Source organism: Mauremys reevesii, linkage group 22, assembly GCF_016161935.1.
Source record: "Mauremys reevesii isolate NIE-2019 linkage group 22, ASM1616193v1, whole genome shotgun sequence".
In the NCBI taxonomy this organism is placed as follows: domain Eukaryota; kingdom Metazoa; phylum Chordata; order Testudines; family Geoemydidae; genus Mauremys; species Mauremys reevesii.
The window spans coordinates 8918126-8938411 of record NC_052644.1 but is presented as its reverse complement, the minus strand read 5'-3'; the positions used below and the strand labels follow the sequence as shown (position 1 = coordinate 8938411).

The window sequence follows — 20286 nt, the reverse complement described above, 5'->3', positions numbered from 1 at the left end:
ACACACACCACCACACCTAGGCTGAGTCCCAGGGGTTAGCATCCTCAGCAGAGCCCCCACCCCACTTCCAGCAGCACAGGCTCCTGCCACCCTGTTTGTTACCTGAGCACACAACACCGGCATCTTCTCCGGGGTTACAGCCATGCTCTCCCCAAGGCTTAGCCCTGCATTCGGTGAGGGCAGCTTCTGCCCCTGTGCACTGAACCTCATCCAGCCACACAAGGTCAGATCCTTGTCCAAACCGAGCCCCACGTGGTGCTGATAACGCCGTCCCACAGCCCAGCTGCCTGCACACTACTTCAGCCTCGGACAAGCCCCAGCTGCCATCACACACGGTTCCCCACTGCTGGTTGTGAAACACCTCGACTCTCCCAGCGCAGCGACTCGGGCCATTCACCAGTCGGAGCGGAGCCACTTCTGAGATGCCAGCATCTGCAAACACCCAAGGGAGTAAACACTCAGGGAGGTTCCTGTGCATCTGATCTCTAGTGACACAGGAAATGTAACACCTTGAGACACAGGACTGGCTGGAGGGGCAGACTCTGGAAATTGAAAGCAAGGAAACTGCCAGCTGTTGCTTGTTTCTACTGCGTTCAGGGAAACAGGACTTTGTAAATACACCAGATCGCACCAAAGAAACGCTTGACTTGTGTAATCAATTCCTCCTCTTCCCAGAAACACCCCTCAAGGCCCCACTATGGCTAATGCAACAATCAGGCAACACTCCTCATTTAGGAAGAGCAGAGTGGGCACACGGCGGGGGCTGGGGGGGGCTGACTTGCTTTACAGTTAGTGAGCACTCAGCAGAATCGGGCATGGAAAGTGTAGGGAACATTGTTCCCATTGAGTCATGGCAAGAGGGCAGGGTTGCCAACTTTCTAATCTCATGAGACCGAACTGCCCTGAAACAATTCCTAGAGCAGATGGTTTTGAAACCTGTTCCAATGCTTAAGCAGCAAAGAGTCCTGTGGCACCTTATAGACTAACAGACGTATTGGAGCATGAGCTTTCGTGGGTGGGACGCATCTGACGAAGTGGGTATTCACCCATGAAAGCTCATGCTCCAATACGTCTGTTAGTCTATAAGGTGCCACAGGATTCTTTGCTGCTTTTACAGATCTCTAAGTATATTTCATCTACACTATTACTTTTCTCAACCACACTGGTAATCTCATCAAAAAAAGATACCAAGTTCGTTTGACAGGACCATGTTCATTTGCATTAATTACATTACCCTCCTTTAATTCTTTACTGATCGACGCCCATATCAGTCGCCCCATTGCCTTGCCTGGGATTGATGTCACTTTTTAAAAATTGGCACAACATGAGCTTTCTTAGAGGCTGCTGGAGCTTTCCTAGCACTCCAAGAGTTATTGAAAATCAACATTAACGGTCCAGCATGCTCCTTACACGGCTGTTTTAAAACCCTTAGATGCAAATTACCTGGACCTGATGATTTTAAACTATCTAACCTATGTAGCTTCTGATTAATATCCTCCTGATATATTAGTGGAATGGACAGAGTGTTATCATCACCAAATGGTGAGACTATATGATCTGTTTTTCCCAAATACAGAAATGAAATATTTATTGAACACGTCTGTTCTTTCTCCATTGTTATTGATATTTCTACCATTTCCAACTAAGTATGGACCGATATCATTGTCAGGATTATTTTGTTTCTTAATATATATTAAAAACTCTTTCTTGTTGCCATAACTCTGCTGGCCACAGAGTTCTTATTGTGTCCTTTTGCTTCCCTTATCAATTTTCTACAAACTAGAACAATCAAACAGAGATGAAGGCCTCTCCACTCAGCACACAAACCCCTCTCTGCAGTAGAGGCCCATAGCACAGTGGTGGGGCACTGGGGTCAGCACTAACTCAAACAGGAAAGCATGCTCTATTGAGTTTCCCAACAGGCTCTCTGCAGCATCAACTGTGCAATGGAGGGTGAGAGTTACCTGAGCACACAACACTGGCATCTTCTCCATGGGTACAGTTATTATCTCCCCAAGGCCGAGCCCTGCAATCGGAGAGGGCAGCTTCTGTGCTTGTGCAGTTGACGTCATCCAGCCAGATACGGTCAGATCCTTGCCCAAAGTGAGCCCCGGCAGGGGCTAATAACGCCGTCCCACAGCCCAGCTGCCTGCATACAACTCCAGCATCAGTTATGTCCCAGCTGTCATCACACACAGTTCCCCACTGCTGCTTGTGAAGCACCTCGACTCTCCCAGCACAGCGACTTGGGCCATTCGCCAGTCGGAGCTGAGCCACTTCTGAGATGCCAGAGTCTACAAACACACCAAGGGAATAAACACTCAGGGACATTCCTGTGCATCTGATCACTAGTGATGCTGGGGGACAGGTCTGAACAGCCTCTGCAAAGCCTGTTAGGGGTTCACTCCCTGTCAATTAACTCAAAAAGTTAACCGTGTTTAAAAAAATTAATCAGGCTTAATCGTAATTTTAATTGAACTGTTAAACAATGGAATACCAATTAAATTTATTAAATATTTAACGTTTTTCTATGGTTTCAAATATTTTGATTTCAGTTACAACACAGAATACAATGTGTACAGTTCTCACTTAACATTATTACAGTTAAAGTTCTTTTATCTGGCATGTTGGAGGAATGGGGGGTGCTGGTAAATGAAAAATGCCAGGTAACAAAGAGGGAGGGAGTTTGGGTGCCAGAGCGGATGCAGGGCTGGGGTGCGGGAGGGGATATGGAGCATGGGTTCTGGGAGGAAGCTGGGTGCAGGAAGGGGCTCAGGGAAGACATTTGGGGTGCAAGGTGCCAGATCCAGGGGCCACTCACCTTGGGTAGCTCCACGCAAGTGGCAACTTGTCCTGAATGGTCCTAGGTGGAGGAGCAGCAGGCAGCTTGGCACACACCCTCCACTCACAGGCGCCACCCTTGTAGCTCCCATTGGCCATGGTTGCCAGCCAATGGGAGCTGTGCAGCCAGTCTGTGTGGGGGCAGAATGCAGAGCTGCCTGATGCGCCTCTGGTTAGGAGTAGCCGAATCCTGGGACAATTAGCCACTTCCGGGGAGACATCCGAAGTGAGCGGCCCCTGGATCTTACACCCCAAACCCTTCCCGCATATTAAGCTCCCTCCCACACCCAAAGGCCCTTCCAGAGCCCGTGCTCCACACCTCTTGCTGTGCCCCAACACCCTGCCGGCCCGTGCCAACCGGACTATAAACCGGCATTTCAACGAAGATCAGAAATGTTGATTTATAGAGCTTTCCAGTTGGTGAAGTGTCAGAAAAAAAAACAGCTTTTACTGTATTTTGGAGTACACTGCAAAAATGGTAAAAGAAATAGTATTTTGCAATTCACCTCATACAAGTACTGTGGTGCAATCTCTTTATTGTAAAAGTGCAACTTACAAATGTAGATTTGTTTTGTTACATAACTGCCCTCAGAAAAAAAAATGGAAAACTTAGAGCCTACACATCCTCTCAGTCTTACTTCTTGTTCAGCCAATCACTCAGACAAACCAGTTTATTTACAATTACGGGAGATAACGCTGCCTGCTTCTTATTTGCAGTGTCACTCGAAAATCAGAAGAGGCGTTTGCATGGCACTTTCGTAGGTTGCATTGCAAGGCATTTACATGCCAGATATGCTAAACATTCACATGCTCCTTTATGCTTCAGCCACCATTCCAGGCAACATACTACCATGCTGATGATGCTCGATAAAAGCAATGTGTTAATTTAATTTGTGACTGAAATCCTTGGGGGGAGAATTGTATATCTCCTGCTATATATTTTACCTGAATTCTGCCATATCTTCCATGTTACAGTAGTCTTGGATGATGACAGTACATGATGTGCATTTTAACAACACTTTCACTGCAGATTTGACAAAACACAAAGAAGTTATCTGTGATGCTCTGTACCTCATGGGATCACACAGCAGCCCTATGTTCATCCTTAAAAAATGATTGTGCGGTATCCAATGCAAAGTTTGTCATATTGGGTGTCTTCGGAAGGCTCCTAATGCATGTTGTTATAGTGATATTATAGTAATTGTTGTTGCAGTAATGTTACAGTAATGTTATAGGTTATAATTTCATGTATATAGTTATGAGGCTGAAAATGTATCCTCATGGCTTAAAATAAGCCCAGGCAAAAACTCTCAAAGAGCAGAGGGGCAGTTCACACCTCATCAAGGCATGCATGGGACAAACCCAGCCCAGCCTCACAGGAACAAAGGACACTTTCCTAGGCAGCAACAAAAGGATGTGTTGGACTCTCGAGTGAGTCACCCTCCTTCCTTTGGACAGTTTGGGACTGCAATGAGGTAATGCTCACCTGACTCTGAAGGCGGGGGAGGGGGCAAAGCCAAGAGGGAAGAAAGAACATGATAAAAGGGAGAGATGTTTGCCAGGCTCTTCCTCTCTCTACCACCTCCATCTACAGACACCACCAACAGCACGTGACTGAAGTGCTGATCACGGGGGAGCCTGGCTGAAGAGCAACCAGCCAGCCTGTGGTGAGAAGCATCTAAGTTTGTAAGGGCATTGAAAGTGTTCAGATCAGCTTAGAATGGGTTTTCCTTTTATTTCATTTCACCAAATCCGACTTGTTATGCTTTGAATTATAATCACGTATGATCTATCTTTATAGTTAATAAATTGGTTTGATTGTTATACCTGAAGCAGTGTATTTGGTTTGAAGCGTATCAGAGACTTCCCTTGGGATAACAAGCCTGGTACATACCAATTTCTTTGTTAAACTGATGAACTCATATAAGCTTGCAGCGTCCAGTGGGGATAACTGGACACTGCAAGACGGAGGTTCCTAGGGTTGTGTCTCAGACCGGTGATATTGGCTAGTGTCATTCGGTTGCACAATCCAAGGAACAGCTTACATGTCAGAGGCTGTGCGTGAACAGCCCAGGAGTGGGGGTTCTCACAGCAGAGCAGGGTAAGGCTGGCTCCCAGAGTCAAGGATTGGAGTGACCTAGCAGATCACCGGTCCAGATAACACCAAAGGAGAACGTCAGAATACCAAATTGAGATTTCTAAACCTAGCTATAGCACTCGACCCAAGGTTTAAGAATCGGAAGTGCCTTTCAAAATCTGAGAGGGACAAGGTGTGGAGCAGGCTTTCAGAAGTTGTAAAAGAGCAACACTCCAATGAGGAAACTACAGAACCTGAACCGCCAAAAAAGAAAATCAACCTTCTGCTGGTGGCATCTGACTCAGATGATGAAAATGAACGTTTGTCGGTCTGCACTGCTTTGGATTGTTAGTGAGCAGAACTCACCATCAGCATGGACACATGTTCTCTGGAATGGTAGTCGAAGCATGAAGAGACATGAATTATTACCATATCTGGCACATAAGTATTTTGCTACACCAGCTACAACAGTGCCATGTGAATGCATGTTCTCACTTTCAGGTAACATTGTAAACAAAAAGCAAGCAGCATTATTTCCTGCTAAGGTAAACAAACTTGTCTGTCTGAGTCATTGGCTAAACAAGATGTAGGACTGAGTGGATTTATAGTATCTCATATTTTACATTGTTTTATTTTTGATTGCAGTTATTATTTGTAAATTATTCTACATTTCTAAGTTCAACTTTCCTGATAAAGAGATTTCACTACAGTACTTGTATGAGGTGAATTGCAAATATTTCTTCTGTTTCTTTTTTACAGTGCAAATATTTGTACTTAAAAATAAATATAAAGTGAGCACTGTACACTTTGTATTCTGTATTCTAATTGAAAACAATATATTTGAAAATGGAGAAAACATCCCAAAGAAATGAAATAAATGGTATACTATTATTCTGTAAAGGCGTGATGAAATGTGCAATTATTCATGATTAATTTTTATCTCACAATTAATCACAATTACCTTTTTCAATAACTTGACAGCCCTACTGCCCACCACTACCATGCAGCCACCTGTGCGGTGGAACAGGGTAGATGAGAGACAGGGCACAGAAACTCATGTGCTGTGTAGGAGAGGAAGTGAGGAAGAACCCTGTCTCCAGTCACAGCTGTGGGGGATATTACAGGTTCAGGGGTAATTAGCTGAGATGGAAATCACCAGGAGTGACAGTGATAGGACTTCATACAGGGATCCCTGAGTGGCTGCAGGATCCATTTAACCCCAAACCCCACAAATGGGATGTACAGTTAATCAGTGTCCCATTGTGCTGTAGCGGGGCAGGGGGATCAGCGCGATCAGCGACGGGGAGGATCTCTCACTGAGGCGCATGTACTGCTCCCAGCAGCGCAGGCCCTAAGTGCTGTGCTGGGGCACTGGGGCCAGCACTGACTGCGAGGGGAGAGCACCCCCTACTGAGCCCCCATCCCACTCCCTGCAGCACAGGCCTGTAGAACTGTGTGAGGAAAATGGAGTCAGCACTGATATCATGGGAAGAGTGACACTGTGACCCCGAAACAGCTCCCAGCAGTAAAGGCCCTTAGCACCATGCTGGGGCACTGGGGTCAGCACTGACTCAGACAGGAGAGCTGGGTCTCTGCTGAAAGCTTCCCACCCGATCCCTGCACCACCCACAGTCACGTGATCAATGCAAGTTACCTGAGCACACAACACCGGCATCTTCTCTGTGGGTACAGTTACTGTCGCCCCAAGGCTGAGCCCTGCAATCGGAGAGGGCAACTTCTGTCCCCGTGCAGTTGATGTCATCCAGCCAGATATGGTCTGACCCTCGTCCAAATCGAGCCCCTCCTGGGGCTGTAAACGCCGTCCCACAGCCCAGCTGCCTGCATACGACTCCGGCATCCTGTAAGTCCCAGCTGTCATCACACACGGTTCCCCACTGCTGGTTGTGAAGCACCTCCACCCTCCCAGCACAGCGACTCGGGCCGTTCACCAGTCGGAGCTGAGCTACTTCTGAGATGCCAGCGTCTGCAAACACCCAAGGGAATAAACATTCAGGGAGGTTCCTTTACATTCAATCACTAGTGATGCTGACGAAAAAATGTTTACCTACCTCTCGTAACTGTCATTCTTCAAGAAAACATGCTAGGTAGGAGACATAGCTCAGTGGTTTGAGCATTGGCCTGCTAAACCCAAGGGTTATGCGTTCAATCCTTGAGGGGACCACTTAGAAATCTGGGGCAAAAATCTGAACTAGATGATCTCCTGATATTCCTTCCAACTTCGATATTCTATGTCTGTTCCAATAGGTGTGCACAATCAGTGGAAGGTTTTTTTCCCCTAGTGGTACCAGTCATGTCAGCTATGGAGCCCCCTGGAGGGGCACCTTCATGGCAGTGTCCATAGGTCCCTGCTGACCCCCTTCCTGCCAGAATCCTCCAACAGAGGGGAGGCAGGTGGGATTTGGAATGGACACAAGCAACACACCTCGAAGAACAACAGTTACGAGAGGTAGGTAACCACTGTTCTTCTTCGAGTGATTGCTCATGTGCATTCCAACAGGTGACTCCCAAGCAGTTTCCTTGTTGGGGGAGGGGTTGGAGTTCACCTGGCTGAGGAATGCAGGACTGTGTCTATGAGCCTATATGCACAATAGCTGACCAAACGTGGCATGTGAGCTCTCTACCAAGTGTTAGCAGCCCAACAGTCAACCTAATGGGAGCAAGATGTTTGTATGGGACAAAGTTGAAGAGAGATGTAAAATGTAGCATATGAGGCTCCAGAAATGTGGATGTGAAGCTTGTCACATGCACCATGGCAATCCCTTTGGTTGGGCCAATCAGCACATAGAACAATGCACAGCTGTGGAGACAGGCTGTATTCACTGTCTGGGCCCACTGAGGGCATGAGAATTTACAAAGACCAAGGACCCTCAGCACAAGTCTCCGAAGAGAGACCTCCTCTGGAAGAGAAAATGGTCTCTACCTACAAAGAAAAAGGAGAAGGGAGGAGATCCCTTTCACCCAGGAGGCAGCTGACAGCATTTCTGTCAGGAACAGGAGATCACAACTAACCCTGGAGTAAAACCCTGGAAGGACTGTGGGGTGAGCGTTGCTCTACCAGACAGAAAAGTATCTTGTTCAATGAGTCTAGGCTCTAGTCAGCGTGGTATAATTTAATTGGCCAAAGAACCATTTATTTCCAACCCTTCTCCTTGCTACTCCTCGAATCTCTACACTCTGTGAAATCACTTGTCCTTGGTGTGACTATGAGGGGATCTAGAGCTGCGTGTTGATTTGGGCAGAAATGGGAGGTGGAGCTGGTCACCTTGGGACCCTGGTCCTTTGGGAGCAGCAGATCTGTGACTGCTGTGAATGCTCAGCGTGACAGGGACTGGGTGCTGCAGGGGTACGCTCGGACGGCCGAGGGGTGCAGTGTGCCTACTGCCAAGCTGGAGAGAGGTCACCCTTCTCCCAAAGGCCTAGGGGGCACGGCTTGTGTGGCCTGTGGCCGAGGGAGTCAGGGAGTTACCCTGCAACGGACACAGACAAGAATTCCTCATTCAAGGGGCCCATGGCACTGTGGTGGGGCATCAGGGCCAGCATAACTGCAAATGGAGAGTGCCCCCTACAGACACCCCTCTACCTGCAATACAGGCCTTTAATACCATGCTGGAGCACTAGGGTCAGCGATGACTCAGGGCAGGTCTTCACTACCTGCCGGATTGGTGGGTAGTGATCAATCTATCGGGGATCGATTTATCGTGTCTAGTGGAGATAAGATAAAATCGATCCCTGATGGGACTCCCCGTCGACTCCGGAGCTCCAGCTCCTGAGAGGCGGAAGCGGAGTCAACAGGGGAGCGGCAGCGGTTGACTCGCAGCCGTTTCCACGGCCAGGTAAGTCGGCATATTTTAGGTCGACTTCAGCTACGCTATTCATGTAGTTGAAGTTGCGTATTTTAGGTCGACTCCCCCTCCCTAGTGTAGTCCAGAGCTCAGACAGGAGAGTTGGGTCTGTGCCAAAAGCGTCCCAGCTCAATCCCTGAACCACCCACAGTGACGAGATGGATGCAAGTTACCTGAGCACACAACACCGGCATCTTCTCCATGGGTACAGTTATTCTCTCCCCAAGGCCGAGCCCTGCAATCGGAGAGGGCAGATTCTGTCCCTGCGCAGTTCACATCATCCAGCCAGACATGGTCTGACCCTCGCCCAAATCGAGCCCCTCTTGGTGCTGATAATGCCGTCCCACAGCCCAGCTGCCTGCACACAACTCCGGCATCCTGTACGTCCCAGCCGTCATCACACACGGTTCCCCACTGACTGTTGTGAAGCACCTCGACTCTCCCAGCACAGCGACTCCTGCTGTTCACCAGTCGGAGCTGAGCCACTTCTGAGATGCCAGCGTCTGCAAACACCCAAGGGAATAAACACTCATGGAGGTTCCTGTGCATCTGATCTCTAGTGTCGCTACGCCTCCCACTGATGGCTCTGACCGGTCTCTGCACAAAGCAAGTGCCTGTCTAGGGCTCCCCACCACTGATTAGGTTAATCACTTGGGCAATGTTGAAGTTTGTCCACTCCCATCCCAGCCAGCTCTCACCTAGTTAGGCAGACTGGACAGCAGTCTGTTCTACTGCTCCCACTAGAGCACTTAGAAAGATCACCCCCCGCACTGCTGGCAGGAACCTTCTGGGGAGCAGATTTACACTCTCACTCCTGGCGCTGAAGCAGTCTGGGCAAAAACACTGTCTCGCAGCAGGTGATTTCAGCTCTAGTGATCATTTCAACCAAAATTATCCTAACGGAGTCATAATTAACCTCATTCATCAGATCTGGGACTGCTGTGAATGCTCAGCGCGACAGGGACTGGGTGCTGCAGGGGGACGCTCGGACGGCCGAGGGGTGAATTGTGCCTATTGCCAAACTGGAGAGAGGTCATCCCCATCCCCAAGGCCTAGAGGGCACGGGTACTGTGGCCTCTGGCCGAGGGAGTTGGGGAGCTGTCTCCCAGTGGGCACAGAAAAGGCTTCCTCATACTAGGGGCCCATGGTACTGCACTGGGGCATTAGGGCCAGCACAACTACAAATGCAGAGCGCCCCCTACTGACACCCCTCTACCTGCAGCACAGTCCCCTTGGTACTGCACTAGGGCACCGGCGCCAGCACCGACTTCAAGGGGAGAGTGTGAGCGTCCCCTACTGAGCCCCGACACCACTCCCTGCAGCACAGGCCCATAGAACCGCACAGGGGAATTAGGGTCAGCACAGACTGAGAGGAGAGGGCTCCCTACTGGAACTGCCATATTGCTCCCTGCAGCACAGGCCCCAAGCACCATGCTGGGATCAGCACTGGCTGTGAGGGGACAATGCCCCATAATGAGCTTCCCACCCTGCTCCCTGCAACAGGCAGGGGGGTAGATGAAGGTTACCTGAGCAGACAACACCGGCATCTTCTCCGTGGGTACAGTTTTTCTGTCCCCAAGGCTGAGCCCTGCAATCAGAGAGGGCAACTTCTGTCCCAGTGCAGTTGACGTCATCCAGCCAGATACGGTCAGATCCTCGCCCAAATCGAGCCCCTCCTGGGGCTGATAATGCCGTCCCACAGCCCAGCTGCTTGCACACGACTCCTGCATCCTGTAAATCCCAGCCATCATCACACACGGTTCCCCACTGCTGGTTGTGAAGCACCTCGACCCTCCCAACACAATGACTTGGGCCGTTCACCAGTCGGATCCGAGCCACTTCCGAGATGCCAGCGTCTGCAAACACCCAAGGGAAGAAACACTCAGGGAGGTTCCTGTGCATCTAATCACTAGTGATGCTGTGGAAAAAATGGTTACCTACCACTCGTAACTGTTGTTCTTCTAAATGTGTTGCTCATGTCCATTCCAATAGGTGTGCACACGCTGCGTGCACCATCATCGGAAGTTTTTTCCCCAATAGCGGAACCTGTCGTGTCGGCTGTGGAGACCCCTGGAGTGGCGCCTTCATGGCAGTGTATATCGGTCACTGCTGACCCACCGCCTGCTCAGTTCCTTCTTGCCAGATTTGGAATGGACGTGAGCAACACACCTCGAAGAACAACAGTTGAGAGGTAGGTAACCGCTGTTCTTCTTCGAGTGATTGCTCATGTGCATTCCAACAGGTGACTCCCAAGCAGTTTCCCTGGGGGGAGGGGTCGGAGTTCACCTGGTTGAGGAATGCAGGACTGCCCTGCCAAAGGCTGCATAGTAACTTGCCTGTTGGGTAATGGCGTAGTGTGACGTGAAGGTGTGGATAAAGGACCACGTTGTGGCCTTGCATATTTCCTGGATAGGGACCTGTGCCAGGAATGCTGCGGATGAAGACTGTGCTTTTGTGCAGTGCACCGTAAGTGGAGGGGCTGGAATTTTAGCCAGGTCATAGCAAGTCCCGATACAGGATGTGATCCATGATGAAATGCGGTAGGATGAGATCGGAAGCCCCTTCAGTCTTTCTGCGATTGCAATAAAGAGCTGTGGTGACTTACAAAATGGCTTTGTGCGCTCAGTATAGAATGCTAGGGCACACCTGATGTCCAGATAATGGTACATGCTCTCTCTGTTACTGATATGTGACTTAGGAAAGAACACAGGTAAAAATATGTCCTGGTTCTTATGAAACTGGGAGACTACCTTTGGCAGAAACGCGGGGTGAGGTCGTAGCTGCACCTTGTCTTTATAAAAGACCGTATAGGCGGGCTCGGAAGTCAGCGCTCGGAGCTGGGAAACCCTTCTGGCCGAGGTTATGGCCACCAGAAAGGCCACATTCCAGGAAAGGTAGGACAGAGGGCAGGACGCCATGGGCTTGAAAGGGGGCCCCATGAGCATGAACAGGACCAGGTTGAGGTCCCAATGGGGAATGGGCCGTTGTACCTGGGGATAAAGACTGTCCAAGCCTTTGAAAAACCAGCCCACCATGGGATTACCGAAGACTGACCTACCCGCTGCCCCCAGGTGGAAGGCCGAAATGGCAGCCAGGTGTACCCTGAGAGATGATATTGCCAACCCTTGCTGCTGGAAGTATAAGTAGTAGCCCAAATCAAGGGGAATTGGCGCTTGCTGCGGGTCGGTGCCCCTCTGCAGAGACCAGATGGAAAAGTATTTCCACTTTGCCAGGTAGGTGGCAAGAATGGATGGTTTCCTATTTTACAGCAGGACCTCCCCCACTGGGTCCGAACACTGAAGCTCATGAGGGTTCAACCATGGAATTTCCGTGCCATGAGGTGGAGGAACTCCAGATTGGGGTGTTGTATGTGATTGTGGTCCTGTGTGATGAGGCTCAGGTACACAGGAAGGGCTACTGGTCTGTCCACAGCAGGGTGAACCAGTGCTGGCAGGGCCACGCTGGTGGTATGAGGATCAAGGAAGCCCCGTCCCGGTGAGTCTTGAGGAGGACTCTGTGTATGAGAGGGAAGGGCGGGAACGCGTATAGCAGGTGACTCGTCCATGAAAGGTGAAAGGCATCTGCGATGGAGCCTGGTCTGTGGTTCAGGAAAGAATAGAACCGCTGGCACTTTCAGTTGCTCTGCGTCATGAACAGGTCTATGTTTGGAAAACCCCACCTCTGGAAAATCGAGTGTGCACAGCTCTGCGGTACCGGTACCAGTGCCGGAAGCGGGAGCAGTACTGGCTGCTTCGAGAGCCAGAAGACTCAGCGTCTGACTCAAACGAGTACTCTGTGCCTGACCACAGGAGGGTGGAGCCTGACAGTGCTGGGGAGCAGTACTGGGGTGATGGTGAGCAGTGCCGTAACATCATGGGCTTGTCGTAATGATGAACCAGGGGTGGTGCCACCATCGGTGCCACAAAGGGTGCCGGAGCCATATGCAATGCTGCTATAGATGCTGCAGCCGGTGCCGTTATCGGTGCCACTTACGGTGCCTGAGCTTGTGGTGCCGGAGCTCGCACCTGCGAGGCCGGGGTCTGCACCGTCATGGCAATGAGGTCCCCTGCTGCTTCGCAGGTGTCCAGCTCGAGCTCTTCCTCCAAACCCTCCCAAGTCGGGGAGTCCACCAGCACCACTTTCGACAGGCCTCGGATTGAGGCTGGAGTCAACGGTACCAGGTCTTGAGGTCCAGACCGTGGGTTTCCCGCTGCAGGACGCACTCCACTGGAATCTCCTCGCGGCTTGTTCACGAGGAAACGACCCCTGTCCACCTTCTCTTTCTTATGCAGCATCGGGGACTGTGAGAGGTGCCGCCTGGTAGCACTGGTCTTACGAGAGGGGCAGCAGTGCCCGTGCTCCTTGGAGGAGTCCTTTTTTGGTACCAGGACATCCTGCACCGAGGCCGGGGCGCTACGCACCGATGATGCCGGTGCCATTTCCAGAGGGCCAACTCCATCAGGAGGAGTTTTCAATGATAGTCCCGCTCTCTTAGTCCTGGGTCTAAAACTCTTGCAAATTGGGCACTTGTCTGTCTGACATCGTCTGCTAGGCACTTGAGACAAGGAGCGTGCAGATCTCCTGTGGGCATAGGTTTCACACACCCTTTCACACAGGGTGCAGAGTGCTGTATCGAAGGCCACCTCAGGCAGCTCCCCGGAAGCAGCAACTCGTCCCAGCTGATCCTAGGTGGGTGCACGGCAGGCGGGTTGGTGCACTCCTTCCGCCCGCAGCTCCCAGTGGCCGTGGTTCCCAGCCAATAGGAGCTGTGCAGCTGGCACGGGGGGCGGGCAGAATACAGAGCCACCTGACACGTCTCCGCTTAGGAGTAGCCAGAGCCCGGGACGGGTCGCCGCTTACGGGGAGCCATTCAAGGTGAGAGCCCCATGGATCTTACACCCCACACCCGCTCCCACGTACCAAGACCCCTCCCACACCCAAAGGCCGTCCCAGAGCCCGCGCTCCACACCCCCTTCTGTGTCCCAGTATCTGCCGGCCCCTCGCCCCCTACTAAGCCCCCATCCTGCTCCCTGCAGCACAGGCATGTAGAACTGTGTGGGGGTAATAGGGTCAGCACTGATACCATGGGAAGAGTGACACTTACTGTGACCCTGAACCGGCTCCCTGCAGTATAAGCCCATAGCACCATGCTGGGGCACTGGGGTCAGCGCTGACTCAGACAGGAGAGCTGGGTCTGTGCTGAAAGATTCCCAGCCCAATCCCTGCACCACCCACAGTGACATGATGGACTGTAACACGCATGGTGGTAGATGAAGTTTACCTGAGCACACAACACCGGCATCTTCTCCGTGGGTACAGTTATTCTCTCCCCAAGGCCGAGCCCAGCAATCGGAGAGGGCAACTTCTGTCCCTGTGCAGTTCACGTCATCCAGCCAGATATGGTCTGAGCCTGGCCCAAATCGAGCCCCTCCTGGGGCTGATAGCGCCGTACCACAGCCCAGCTGCCTGCACACAACTCTGGCATCCTGTAAGTCCCAGCTGTCATCACACACGGTTCCCCACTGCTGGTTGTGAAGCATCTCGACCCTCCCAGCGCAGCGACTCGGCCCGTTCACCAGTCGGAGCTGAGCCACTTCTGAGATGCCAGCGTCTGCAAACACCCAAGGGAATAAACACACAGGGAGGTTCCTGTGCATCTGATCTCTTGTGTCACGTAAAAGCAGCAAAGAGTCCTGTGGCACCTTATAGACACCCACAAAAGCTCATGCTCCAATACGTCTGTTAGTCTATAAGGTGCCACAGGACTCTTTGCTGCTTTTACAGATCGAGACTAACACGGCTACCCCTCTGATGCGGAACGTAGCGCCTCTGTCCAGTCTCTGCACACAGCAACTGCCTGTCAGGGTCTCCCTACCACTGACCAGGCTAACCACTTGGGCAATGTTGAAGTCTGTCCACTCCCCTCCTAGCCAGCTCTCTCCTAGTTAGGCAGACTGGACGGCTGTCTGACCTACTGCTCCCACTAGAGCACTTTAAAAGATCACCCCCAACACTGCTGGAGGAACCGCCTGGGGAGAAGATTTCCACCCTCACTCCTGGCGCTGGTATTTGCTCCAGTGCGATACTGTGCAGTGCTGCTGGGCAGACGCTGACATCAGCATCGAATTCCATCGCTCCCTGAAAACGGCACCCAGAGTCCATCGCCCCTAGAACTGCCTGTGCAGAGGTAATGCACACTTCCTACAAGCAGATCAACTCCCTCCTGAAACAAACACCTGCCCCTGCGGTTCTTCCTGGCTTGCCATGATTGACTTAGTAACATCGTTTTGTGGCAGCCATTGCTGCACACGTGTCTAGTGCTGCCAGTCCAGTACCAGTCTCAGATGAATGATGGCAGAGTTGGGCTGACAGCTGTGTCCTCACAGAGGGGCAGCAACTCTGGGATAGAGAGACTGGTGTGCGGATGGATTTTAAGAAGCCCTAACTTGCATGTGTCCATTTACTATCTGGGACGCAGATCCTGGGCTAGGCTTAATGGGCCCCTGACTGGACTGGACAGAGGAATTGCTGCAATGCAGAAACGTGGCTGACCCTGATCTTCTCAGTGTGCCTGTGGGGCAGCAATACAGGAAGTCACACGTGGTGGAGCAGAGCCCCATTAGAAGACTGGACCTTGAGGATGCACAGTCCGATGGCTGAACAAGCTAGAGCTCGGGTGGGCAAACAATGGCCCATGGGTCTGATCTGGCCTGGCCGGGCTTCGGATCCAACCCATGGGATTGCCACTCCCGTGGTGCCACTGGCCCTGTGACACTCCTGGAAGCGTCCGGCACCACATCCCTGCTTCCCCTGGAGCTGGGGCGGGGGACAGAGGGCTCCATACGCTGCCCTCGCTTGTAAGCACTGCCCTCCACAGCTCCCATTGGCCAGGAACAGGGAATCACGGCCAATGGGGTTGTGAGGGGAGGAACACGCAGGCGAGGGCAGCACGCGGAGCCCTCTGCTTTCCCCCAGAGGCCTCAGGGATGTGGTGCCGGCCACTTCCGGGAGCGGTGCGAGGCAGCACGGAGCCAGGGCAAGCAGGGAGCCTGCTCGGGCCCTGGTGCTTGCCACAGACACCCCAGAGCCACTCCAGGTAAGCAGCCCCCAGCCGGATCCCTCACCCTGAACCCCCACCTCACCCTGCCTGCACTCCAACCGCCTGCTGCACCTTGCACCCCTCCTGCACAGCAACCCCCTGCCACAACCCACAAGCCTCCTGTACTGCAACCCACTGCCCTGGGCACCCTGTAGCACCTCACACCCCTCCTGCACCCAACCCCCTGCCCTCAGCCCCCTCCTGCACTCTGCACCCCCTCCCGCACTCTGCACCCCCTCCTACACCCCAACCCCCTTCCCTGAGAAACCAAGATGTGGCCCTCGGGCCAAAAAGTTTGCCCACCCCTGAGGTAGAGGTAAGCAAGGCGGGAATGAGCTCTCCCCTGACAGCTAGTGATGAGCTGGGGATGGGGAAAGGCTTCAGGACCAGACTGTGTTTACAAGAACACACCCACTCTGCCTAGGTATCCAGCAGACAGAGCTGTGTTGGCTGGTGCTAGGTTACAAATCACTGTAGTACATACATGCAGGGTAGTGAAATGTTGTTATCCTGATTGTCCTAGTAAAAGGCAGCAGAATTGTGCTTAGTCTCCCTGACTCAGGGGGTCACCCTCAACTGAACTGAACTCACTAACCAGGGGGCTCAGATACCAGACCCCTATCAAGAATGAGAGGGGTTGGAGATGGGTGTTCCTGCTGAGGGGTGTGGGCTCTGTGTAAGGGGTTTAGACATGGTTTAATCTGCCCCTCACCACTCTTCAAAGATAGAGTTAAATAAGGTTCCAGTAGCTGGGATGATTTAGTTGGTGTTGGTCCTGCTTTGAGCAGGGGATTGGACTAGATACCTCCTGAGGTCCCTAACAACCCTGATATTCTATGATTCTAAGGCTCCATTAGGAGTCATTTTGGTTTAAGTGATCACTAGAGTTGAAATCACCTGCTGTGAGACAGTGTTTCTGCCCAGCCTGCTTCAGCACTGAGGTTTCCCCACTAAGAGCTGACAGTCACTGAGAGCTGGGAGGAGCTTCAAGAGAGCAACCTGCAGAGGTCACAGTGGAGAGGCTGGAGGCAGCAGAAGGTGAGGGTGAGCAGAGTGGTGAGTGGCTGGCAGGGCAGCTGCCACCAGAGCAAGCACCCAGACAGCAGAGCGAGCCCGGCGCTCTCCTCCCTGCCCCATGGTGGGAGCTGAACTCACACAGGTGCACCTCTGAAATCTCAGTCTTCACTAACAAAGGACAACCACTGTGAGTGGGGTGCAGTGGAGGGAGAAGGGAGGAACATGTTAAAGGACCTTTTGGTTGCTGGACTCAAGATCCTCAGGCAAAAGACACTGCCCAACGTACTCCGGGGGAGGTGTTTTGCCTATGGTTTTATGTTTATAAATCCTGTTTCTGGCATTTTCCCAAGTTAATGCGGGGGATGCTCCAGAAGTGTTGAAGTGCAGCTTGTCACCTGCGCCATGGCAATCCCTTCAGCTGAGCAAATCAGCACACAGAACAAAACACAGCTGTGGAAAAAGACTATATTCACTGTCTGGGCCCAGTGAAAGCCTGACACTGGGGAGAGGGAAAGCTCAGTGGTTTGTGCATTCCCTGCTGAACTCAGGGTTGTGAGTTCAATCTTTAAGGGGGCCATTTAGGGATCTGGGGCAAAACATCTGTCAGGGACAGTACTTGGTTCTGTTGTGAAGAAAGGGGAGTGGACTTAATGACCTTTCAAGGTCCCTTCCAGTTCTATGAGATAAGTATATCTCCATATTTAAAAAAAAAAAATTCCAAGACAAAGGACCCTCAACACAACTCTCTGAAGAGAGACCTCCTCTGAGAAGAGACAATGGTCTGTACCTATAAGGAAAGAGGAAAGGGGACAAGAGCTCCCTTTCACGCAGGAGGCAGTTGACAGCATTTCTATCAGGAACAGGAGATCAGAACCAACCCTGAAGTAAAAGCCTGGAAGGACTGTGGGGTGAGTGTTGCTCTACCAGACAGAAATGTATCTTCAATGAGTCCAGGCTCTAGTCAACCTGGTATGATTATATTGGCCATGGAACCATTTCTTTCCAGCCCTTCTCTTTGCTACTCCTCGAATCTCTACACTCTGTGAAATCACTTGTACTTGGTGTGACTATGATGGGATCTAGAGCTGTGTGTCGATTGGGGCAGAAATGGGAGGTGGAGCTGGTCACCTTGGGACCCTGTTCCTCGGAGAGCAGCAGATCTGTGACTGCTGTGAATGCCCAGCGGGACAGGGACTGGATGCTGCAGGAGGATGCTTAGAGGTCCTAGAGGTGAAGTGTGCCTATTGCCAACCAGGAGAGAGGTCACACCCTCTCCCCCACAAGGGCTAGAGGGCACACCTTGTGTGGACAGTATCTGAGGGAGTTGGGGAGCTGCCCCCAGCGGGCACAGACAAGGTTTCCTCATGCTAGGGGCTCATTGTGCTGCACTGAGGCATTAGGGCCAGCAAAACTCGACATGGCGAGCGCCCCGTTCTGACACTTCCCTCCATGAAGCACAGGCCCCCTAGTACCGCAATAGGGCACTGGGGATAGCACTGACTTCAACGGGAGAGCATGAGCACCCTCTCCTAAGCCCCCACAATGCTCTCTGCAGCACAGGCCCATAGAACCACACTGGGTAATTAGGGTCAGCACAGACTGAGAGGAGAGCGCTCTTTACTGGAACCCCCATATTGCTCCCTGAAGCACAGGCCACAAGCACCATGCTGGGGGCAGCACTGGCTGTGAGGGGACAATGCCCCGTAATGTGCTTCCCGCTCTGCTCCCTGCAACATGCACATTCGTAGATGGTTACCTGAGCACACAACACCAGCATCTTCTCCGTGGGTACAGTTATTCTCTCCCCAAGGCCGAGCCGTGCAATCGGTGAGGGCAGCTTCTATTCCTCTGCACTTGACATAATTCAGCCAGATATGGTCTGACCCTCGCCCAAATCGAGCCCCTCGTGGGGCTGATAATGCCGTCCCACAGCCCAGCTGCCTGCACACAACTCTGGCATCCTGTAAGTCCCAGCTGTCGTCACACACGGTTCCCCAGAGCTGTTTGTGAAGCACCTCGACCCTTCCAGCACAGAGACTCGGGCCGTTAACCAGTCGGAGCTGAGCCACTTCTGATATGCCAGCATCTGCAAACACCCAAGGGAATAAACACTCAGGGAGGTTTCTGTACAGCCCATCACTAGTGATGCTGATGAAAAAAAGGTTACCTACCTCTCGTAACTGTTGTTCTTCGAGATCTGTTGCACATGTCCATTCCAAAAGGTGTGCACACTCTGCGTGCACGATTGCTGGAAGGTCCTGTCGGCTATGGAGACTCCTGGAGTGGCACCTTCATGGTGGTGTATATAGATCTTTGCCGATCCGCTGCCTGCTCAGTTCCTTCTTGCCGGAATACTCCGACAGAGGGGAGGCAGGTGGGATTTGGAATGGACATGAGTAACACACCTCGAAGAACAACAGTTACGAGAGGTAGGTAACCGTTTTTCTTCTTTGAGTGATTGCTCATGTGCATTCCGATAGGTGACTCCCAAGCAGTTTCCCTGGGGGAGGGGTCGGAGTTCACCTGGTTGAGGAATGCAGGACTGCCCTGCCAAAGGCTGCATCATCCCTTGCCTGTTGGGTAATGGCGTAGTGTGATGTGAAGGTGTGGATAAAGGACCACGTTGCTGCCTTGCATATTTCCTGGATAGGGACCTGCGCCAGGAATGCTGTGGACGACACCTGTGCTCTTGTGCAGTGCACCGTAAGTGGAGGGGCTGGAATTTTAGCCAGGTCGTAGCAAGTCCTGATACAGGACGTGATCCACGATGAAATGCGCTGGGATGAGATCAGAAGCCCCTTCAGCCTTTCTGCGATTGCAATAAAGAGCTGTGGTGACTTACAAAATGGCTTTGTGCGCTCAGTACAGAATGCTAGGGCACGCCTGATGTCCAGAGAATGGAGCATGCGCTCTCTGTTACTGATATATGGCTTGGGAAGAACACAGGTAAAAATATGTCCTGGTTCTTATGAAACTGGGAGACTACCTTTGGCAGAAACGCGAGGTGAGGGTGTAGCTGTTCCTTGTCTCTATAAAAGACCGTATAGGGGGCTCGGAAGTCAGCGCTCTGAGATTGGATACCCTTCTGGACGAGGTTATGGCCACCAGAAAGGCCACCTTCCAGGTAGGATATAGGCCTGGACAGGACCAGGTTGAGGTCCCACTGCTGAACGGGACATTGTACCTGGGGATAAAGTCTGTCCAAGCCCTTGAGAAACCAGCCCATCCTGGGATTGCCAAAGACTGACCTACCCGCTGCCCCCGGATGGAAGGCTGAAATGGCCGCCAAGTGTGCCCTGAGAGATGATATTGCCAACCCCTGCTGCTGGAGGTATAACAGGTGGTCCAAAACAAGGGGAACTGGCGCTAGCTGTGGTTCAGTGACCCTC

The 20286-nt window shown here is 51.9% G+C and overlaps 1 protein-coding gene across 1 annotated transcript in view; it reads right to left on the bottom strand.

The window, feature by feature from the left end:
• The window catches only part of LOC120388133, a 736578-nt gene that overhangs the window by 167996 nt on the left and 548296 nt on the right, over positions 1-20286 (bottom strand). The window contains 6 exon segments of the mRNA XM_039509761.1: positions 103-432; positions 1965-2294; positions 6573-6902; positions 8955-9284; positions 14063-14392; positions 18654-18983. Of these exon segments, the coding sequence (XP_039365695.1) occupies positions 103-432; positions 1965-2294; positions 6573-6902; positions 8955-9284; positions 14063-14392; positions 18654-18983 (1980 nt within the window).